The sequence below is a fragment of the Xiphias gladius genome, chromosome 3 (genome assembly GCF_016859285.1).
Source record: "Xiphias gladius isolate SHS-SW01 ecotype Sanya breed wild chromosome 3, ASM1685928v1, whole genome shotgun sequence".
Taxonomy (NCBI): Eukaryota; Metazoa; Chordata; class Actinopteri; order Istiophoriformes; family Xiphiidae; genus Xiphias; species Xiphias gladius.
The window spans coordinates 4,096,028-4,105,030 of record NC_053402.1 but is presented as its reverse complement, the minus strand read 5'-3'; the positions used below and the strand labels follow the sequence as shown (position 1 = coordinate 4,105,030).

Here is a 9,003-nt window from a genome sequence, read left to right as displayed (position 1 = left end):
GCACTCGTCAATCTTGTTGCAAGCAAAAGCTGATAAACTTACTTAACACTACTAACTCTGCACCAAACTGGAGTCACACTCATTAGCTGGTGAGCATGGTGGTGCATTAAGCAGCTAAAGTATCACAGATTTTGGGAGTGAGGGTCTGCGCAGACCCCTGTGCGGACATCCACATGGAACCTCACGGCAATGATGAACTGGCCTTTACCTCTGTGATAGACTGGCAACCTGTTCAGGGAGTACCCTGTCTCTGACCTAATGAATGCTGGGATTTGCTCCAGCCCCTGATAATCATGAAGTCTATAAGCAGTCATAGCCCACAAATAGTCGAAGGGAACGAGAGGACATAGTACTTGCAGGAAAAGTTTCTACGTGTTTGCCTTTAGAAATCTTTGAAGCTGAAGATCCAGAGTAAGTAGCAAATGGACCAAACATGACGTTTCCGACCATGAAAAGTGTTCAAGTGAAGTCGTCAAGTCTAGTCAGGTGTATCTGAAGGGACATAAGTATGCCCACTATCCTTGGTCATTAAAAAAGAAAAAAAAGACTTACCCAGGCCATTCTCACAGTCTGTAAATTCCATGGAATGAACAGCTCGGTCTACTCCATATGGACCCATGAGTGTCCTGTTAGAGATGGAGGGATAAAAAAGATGGAGATGAGAGGGATGGAGAGACATTTCTTGTTTTTCTGTCACAGTCTATGCCCTTTGGTTTGTAAAGTTACACAATCAGACTATGAGTGCTCAATGCGTAGGAGCACCTAACTGGAATTTGACATGAAGATGAATGTTGAGCCTTGTGTCTTCATCACAGAGTTTCTCGTGTAGCCTTACAGGTAGGAGATTGGAACATTTCCATACATCAGTCATGAAACACAAGTAGTGTACTTTAGTGTCCACTGCAGACATTTACTAGTGCAAATCAGTCTCTTCCACACATTGATGAATACATGTGACCATCAAGAAATCTTTTACTGAATGACTGAATACTGTTTTTACATTCATCATTGTGCCATGTCAGGTACAGAAATATGTTGAAGAATGTTTTTTTTCTCTTTTTGTTTAAACAGCTGACATTGAAAGTCTGGACTTAGGGATTCCAGCATTTCAGTCTTGAATATATTAGATCTTTTTTCATTTATTTGTGTGCAACTGTCGTATTGGATGAAAACAGACGAGTCTAACACATGAATCCAACTTACTGTAGCTGAGTTACTAGCCTATTGACAGTTGTCTCACCAGCGTGGAGTAAATGGTGAAATAGCCCTTTTGTAATCCCTGGACAAATACAGTAAGTCTCTCTGGTGAGACTACTATTTTGTTGACATTGTCTGCCATCACTTGCTGGGAGTTACAAATATACAGTAAACCTCTGGATGCAAGACTGAGGGAGAAAGATTCACAGGATGTGACTGGGGCATTACATTTTTAACATAACAGCAATCCAGCGCTGAGCTCTGACTTGAGAAAATATATTCAATTTTCAGCTGTGTTGAAAAGTAATTGTAGGGCTGGTCTGTGTGCCTGCAGCTGACACCTCAGGCAAGAATCCACCCAAGAATGAACCATCAATTTTTAAAATAGTATAAACAGGAGAAGCAATAGCAGTCTTCTATCTGACATGTCTCACCCCTAGATATGTTCATTCAGCCTCTCTAAAATGCTCATCAACAAATCTTTCACTACCTAAACAAAATCTGGAGAAACAACATTATGGCTGGATTTTTTTTGTTTTATTCCTTTATTCCTGATTTTATTTACCTCATAGTAATGCAGAATGTGTGTGAAATATCTTCATGTGTTGTATTTCACACATATCAAATATGATGTCTGAATATGACTTCATACTGTGTAACATATGAACACAATATTTTGACAAGGAAACTGATCCTGTCTGTGGAATATCAAGACTATTTATTACTTACAATAAATATGGTGCAACACTGAAGACAAATAAAGCTTTTGTTCATACATTGACTTTGGTGTTTTACTCGTATTCGCTGATGTATGGTACAGGACAATAGTGGGAAAAGTTGTATTGATATGCATGGTGTCCAAACTACTAGCTTCTACACTCAGTTATTAGTTAATTACTGTGTACTACAATCGTCCTGTAATAAATGTTCTTTCATGAAGGTTAGAATGTTCAGTTTGTGTAAAACTGTTTCAGATAGATGTTGATTCAACTGTAGATCATTTGAGGATGTAGCCTCTGATGTTGTTGAATTGTACTGTTTTATACTAACTGATGTTTCCATTATTTTTTCCATCCTATTTTTATCAATGAGGGCAGGCTAAAATACAGATGCAGTACAAATGCAGTACAGTTCAATAGCACCACAAACTACAGCCTCCAAAAACGGTCATGAGGTTGAAGAGTTTTAACAAAAACTGAACATTGTAGCCCTCGTGAAGGAGGATTTATTGCATGACTGCTGTATTAGACTGCATTAGTTTTAGCAAGGTGTTCCTAATAAACTGCCAACTGAATGTATATGAAGCTAGTGATCATGGTAGTATACAATGTCTGAAACCAACCTCATCTTACCTGTAGGCCTACTAACTAATATGTTATATATGGAAGCAGAGCTGATACATATCACTGGCTTGTACATATACTGTAACAAATATATAACCAATCATACATTTTAAAAACATGCTACTATTAGTGTTAAAACCCAAAGTTAGTTACACTATTGCTACTAACCCTCCATTTACCCCATATAGAGAAAGTATGACAAAATTTGCACTATCCCCTGCAAAGCTCCCAGGTAATAAGTTAACAGAAAAACACCACAAAACCCAATCATTTTAATCAAGATGAAATGAAGCAAGCAAAACAACCACTACCTCCCTGCTATACAACTGGCAAAATGACCAAGAGAGCTATATTCTAATTCTGTACAAATATCTAATAAAGATGCTGTCCTCTCATAAAAAACAATTAACAAAAAAAAACACCACTGGTCATTCATTTATACAGCTTAAGTTACCTATGTCTGCATTCATTGCCAGCATGGATCGATGGGCATACAAAGAATTTTGACTGACAGGTGAAGGATTTTGGCCTATGCCTGCCAAGTAGTTTAAGTTGCCTACACTGAATCGTGCTTTTAAAAGTACTCCAGTGATTTAGTACTGCACTCCTATAACACTGTTGGACTTGTGATGGACTTGTTGACACTGTCTGCTTGTGATGGATCAAAATCGATGCACCAGAACCAGAGATACTGTGTTTTTTATTCCACGCATCCTTCTTCCTTGTCAAATCCTGGCACCTACTGTATATTACAACCCATTCAATGCATTTGGGTGTTTTATGCTAGTGTCGATAATGTAACCTGGAGCCTGTAGCCTGCAACAGAGAGGCTACAGAGATGAGGAGCGGGCTACAGACATCTCGTAAGCTCACTTCTTTCTAACTCCACACCGCCATATTTTTTTACTTTTCAAACTTGTAGTTTTCAGACACAAGTCACTTGAGGACGTTAATCAGACTCACCAGAACAATTACAGCATTGGAAATTTGATCAACACTGAAAATGACCTGTGTTTATGTTTTTCTGTTGTGACCGTTGTAGTGATGTGAACAATGACTGTTGGCTCTGAGAAGTAAAGATGTAAGTAGTATGGAAGTATTATTAATATTATATCAAAATCCGTTGGGTAGGAGAAGGGTGGATGGTTTGGTGTATGTCCTACGTTTTAGTGTAGATGATGTGAATCAGTCTACAAGCACAGAGGATGGCTGCTTTAGAGGAGAAAAGTAGGAAAGAACTAACGTTCTTTGTTAAAACTTCTACAGTTTCTGTATGTTTAAAAACCTTGATATTTCCAATTATGAGAGGAACATGCTGGGTCCGGGGACTGGCTGCTATTACGCAATTGTAGAGATTTGATGTCAAGCGTGGGTGTTTGTGGAGCCTGCTGCAAGTCTGCACCATGTAGTCTGCTTAACTGTGTTCACTGTTTGGTGCTGAGCAGGTAGTATACAGTGGGTTTATATGAGCTCTTTCACTGAATAACTGATAAATGATGATAATGCTGAAAGACGTTTGCAGGACAGAAAACCAAAACATGAACTAAAAGAGGCTAAAAAGCCTTGTAGAGCTTCAGAGTGGGCTATAATTGTCTGTGATTTCATTATTCCTTTGGCTCCTATCACATTACACAGTTATTTGATCAGTTTTTAATCTACTTTATTTCATCAAATAGCGACCAGGGTTTTTATTTACCTCAACTGCAGAGGGTAAAAGGCCTTTATTTGAAGTAGGATTTTAATAGAGGCAGGTCTTTAATTCTAAATCCCTCTGTTTAAGGGAGTATAATTGGTCATATTTTAGTAAGAAGTCTCATTTGCCCTCCTAAAGTTACTGCATACTCTGTTAATATTAAATCAAGACTTCCTGTAACCATTTCAAATTAAGAGCCCTCTAGCTTCAGCCAGACAGCCCCAATCTGTATTTGGGGGCCGGCCTTTATTTGTAAGTGTCGACCACACCCCTGGCCATTATTGAAGACCCGGCTTTTAATTGACTATCAGTTTTTATTGGAGGTACATCTTTTGAATGCTGCAGTTTTAACTACAGAAAACATGCTTATGAATCTTCTTTGAGGGACCATTTCTAATCATTTTGAAGCACACTGACAAGCAATAACTGGCTCTTTAGCCAGACAGAGGCTAAAAAGGCTGAAAAATGTTGTTCTACTATTTGGAGCATCAGATCAGAAAATAAGGTTGTTTTGGAGGGCAATGACAATTAACCAGTTTTCATATTTAGGTAAGAAAACTTGTGAAGACCTGGTTTGAGGACCTGACCTCCTCTGCACAAATCATCTGAGCTTTAGTCTTTAGGCTGTTACACAGTGTATGTAAGAGGATTAAATGACTGATCGCTGCCTTTGTACAAATGACCATCAATATGTTCAAAACAATTACAACGAACACCTCACTTCTGTTATAATTTAGTCAATATTATCGTCTCATAGTTGTGTTCATCATTCTTTATGTCTGACTGGTTTTGTAGTCCCAGTTTTCTTACTGTCCTATTTGTTAGTGTAACATTTTAAACCCTGCATCAAATTTTTCTTCATTGCATAATAAAATCTGATGGATTGATATGTCCTTTTAATTTCTTTACACAGTTAAGTAATAAAGTGCAAATGCAACTTTTCACAGATGTAACTAACCTCTTATATTGAAAGACAGTTTAGAGATTAGCACATTTTAAGGTATTTTAAGATATTTAGACTCAAATAAATATATTGTCTCTGACTTGGGAACTTTGACTTATAGAGGTTCATTACATCATATGACTGTTCCTTTGATTTTTGCTTCAGCTTTTGGGATGCAAGTGCAAAGGGAGCCCATGTAAAGCTGGGCCACATACAGTCAACAACAGTTGAAAGATACAAAATTTAAAAAAAAAAAGAAAAAGTAAAAAGCATCTTGGTCAGAACTCACACACTGTACAGTAATCTCTAGTAGATAAGGTTGGCAGAAATTATTGTAGTCTTATGTAACAGTACTGCACAAGAACCGACCACTCTGTTTTTTTCCCAGTTTTCCTAATCCATCTAATGCTGACTCAAGTAGCAATTAAGGAAGATCCATTTGCTCAGAATGTACACTACAAAAGATAATGTTCAACACTAGGGATTAACAAGATAAACCAGCGCATACTTACCTGTAAATATTACTAGCAACACTTGGTAAGTAAATTTAAGAGACTATTGTGTTCATTTTGGGAATCTGGAACAATGTCTTCTCAGCAGTGACACTTACACTTCACTGTTTGCTTGCCACCCAAATGACAAGAAGGGTTATCAATATTTCAGCTGCAGAGCGTTCAGTGAAACAATGAGGCTAACTGAGGACACGGTGAACTTTAAATGAAAACATTGTCCTTATAAAAAAAAAGGAGAGTCAGCAGCAGAATGTACTAAAATGTGAAGACAGAAAGAAGTGTGAAGCATTATTGATATTACCAATGACGTGGAAACTCATGATTTAAGAGTGACACTTTCATGCTAATCTTTGATTCATGTATACATTAAATCTTGACAGTCCCCCAGTACATGTAATTCATTATTAGATATACACTGGAATTTTTCATTGTAAACAAGCTCTCTCTCTCTCTCTCTCTCTCTCTCTCTCTCTGTCTGTCTCTGTTAAACACACACACACACACACACACACACAATTCAATATCTAAACTCAAGGTCCTCTTACCAACTTTTGTGCTGTCTTCCACTTCTTTTCTTACAGTCTTCATCAGTAAATGTTTGTGCAGTTGTCATAACATGACCTAACCATGGTACACATGTGAAGACTGTGAGATGTGGCTTAAAATCTCACAAAAAAGGTAGAACATGGACCTTATATTAGGTTTTTTTATTTTGGTCAAATCATGATTGATAACAATGAAAAGTTTAGTGTACCTCTGTGAATAAATTTTGTCAAACTACTGTATTTGAGATCAAGGATGACTTTCGTGCTCAAATGATGGTTTCATTTACGTAAACAAGCATTACATGTTACATCTAACAAACATGTTGGATTTGCCACCAGATAACAGTATTAGCTTCTTTCAATCTTTTTAAAACCTGCATTATTTACATAACCATGTTGTCATCTTCTTCTTCTCATTATAGGCCATTAACACCTACAACTACCGCCAATCAGAAATTAGAAACATGTACCACATTACTCCTATGTTGATGCTGTAAAACTTAGTGTGGTAAAGTATGAGGTACAAATAATATGGTAATCCTCATCCAAACACTGCTCTACAGTACCAGTAGTCTAAATTTCCTTGTGTTTGTTTGTTTTCTGTATTTCAAAAAGCAGGCACCTGTAACAAAAAGCAAGATGCACTGAGCCATTCCAAGTAAAACTGGGTAAAATATAAGATTTGGCTCCAGAGTTGTCAGTACAAAGCAGGTTCAAACAAGAGCCAAGATTTCCTCCTTTTTTTAAAAGTTTGTGTCCTGGCTAACAGAACACAAAGAGTTTCCTTTCAGTTTGAGTTACAAGTTGTCCTGGGTTATCATTACATAAAGGGTACCCACCACTATGTTGCTTATGTTGGTCAAGAATATTCTCATGTACTCAAGATTCCAAATGTCTCCATCATATGACACATTGTGCTTCTACCAAGCTTCAACTGAAAACTTGCAGAACACAAAGATTAAAATTTAGTATGACAACAACTTTTTGTATATTATTCAGTGGGAAAAGCTAGTACTGAAACCATAAGCTAGAATCATCTGTCCTTGTTGTGTAACTATTTCAACATTCAATATGTTCAATTACAGAGGGTCAAGTGGTTAAAATAATTAAGAAGCCTGAATTTTCAGTGACTAAAAAAGGTTTTTGTGTTTTTTGTGATCTAGATGATATAGTTAAACTGTACGGAGAGAATGTGGAATTTTTACACATTTTCTGCTGGTAAAAAGGATTTCAATAATACATTTAAAGACACAATCAGTAATCTACAATCCATATAACAGTAGCTTCATCATTAAAATGCAATAATGGAACCTGCTATGACTCCCAAACTGATTCCCAGATCTAACCTGTTAAGATGTTCTTTAGAAAGGAAAGGAAAGGAAATAGGGTAGTATTTTTTAGAATTTTTGTAAGACAGTATGCTGAATTAACAACAGCAGGAGAGATGCTAGAGAAATGTCCCAGTGCTTCATTAGCTGCATTTGGTCAATAGGACATCTCTACTTATCAAGAAATCCTTCAGAATCTTAGTGTTACCCTGACTTCTGATATGAATTCATCCACTTTGATTTTTCAACATTACAACCCTTCATCTGAAAAAGTACATCATCAGACTAACTTTTCTTAAGGACTGTCATAAGACAAATGTAGGCCATGGAATGGCCATTATTGCAAAAGCACACCAAATACAACCAGCTCTCCTTGCGCGCGGAGCACGAGCGTGATAGACGATTTATGGAAAGAGGTCTATTCTGTTCAGTGGAATGGTCAATAAAATAACAGACGAACACACAAACACTATGTGCTGCCAAAGTGTTGTTAAAGAATTATTTCCCCTTCACATCCACAGACAAAGCACCTCCATTTTCAAACACCGTAAAACGCAGCACCGTGTTTATTGCTTTACCAAATGACAGTTCACTGCTTAGCGTGCGAACGCCGCACGAGCCCAAATTCAATCAAACCGTTTTTTCCACACACAGTTAACACTCCATTTCGCTTGTTCTTCTAAAAACAGAACCTGTAAACATCACTGTCACCGCCACTACAACATACACTCAACACTTGACAAAAGTAGGCATACAGCAGCGTCGACCCGGGTTTCATTCACAAAGACCTTAACCCGACAGTCTCCCTTTTGTTTTTTACCTGCTAATGATGACAGCTCCTTTATACATGACTGAAAAGGTTGGCATTTTTACATGGAGCCCGCTTCTCCGGTGAGACGGACGGTTGCTCTGCTTCCCCAGCCTTCACCCTTCAGCTTTCAGCCACATGATGGTCTGTCTACACAGGCAGCCTCTAATTCCAGTTAACCATGCTTTCCGTTCCAAACATCTCCACCTTCACCCACACATTTAATCTCTTACATAACCAAAGTCGCCGAAAAATTAAAAAAAAAAAAGGGCACAGAAAGCACTGAGACTGCAAATGATTTTGGCGAGGTTTATCATCACACATTTTCAGAGACTACCTGACATCTGTCTGTTCCCGTTGGATTACAACAAGTATTTATTTGTTGTTTGACAGCTGAAGAGAGCAGAAACGAGCAGAAAAGAATATCCTTAGCAAAACATTTTACAAGATTATTGTTATTGACTATTATTAAAATTTTGAATAATACAAAATTAAAAAAAAAAAAAAGTGTGTAGAATATTTTACAAGCTTGGAAAAATATTATATCTACTTGGGTTTATTGGACATTGTTGCAGGCATTTTTTACATCTAAACATAAATGTTTAAATATCATCTTAGTTTAAAACAATGACAA

At 37.3% G+C, this 9,003-nt stretch overlaps 1 protein-coding gene across 1 annotated transcript in view; it reads right to left on the bottom strand.

The window, feature by feature from the left end:
- The window catches only part of si:dkeyp-72e1.9 (syntaxin-binding protein 4), a 69,446-nt gene extending 60,897 nt beyond the window's left edge, over positions 1-8,549 (bottom strand). Inside the window, exons 1-2 of the mRNA XM_040116663.1 lie at positions 8,382-8,549; positions 553-626 (exon numbers count right to left, since the gene is read on the bottom strand). Coding sequence (XP_039972597.1) covers positions 553-626; positions 8,382-8,428 — 121 coding nt within the window. The 5' untranslated portion in view covers positions 8,429-8,549. The remainder of the gene's footprint in view (positions 1-552; positions 627-8,381) is intronic.
- Positions 8,550-9,003: the final 454 nt, after the last annotated feature.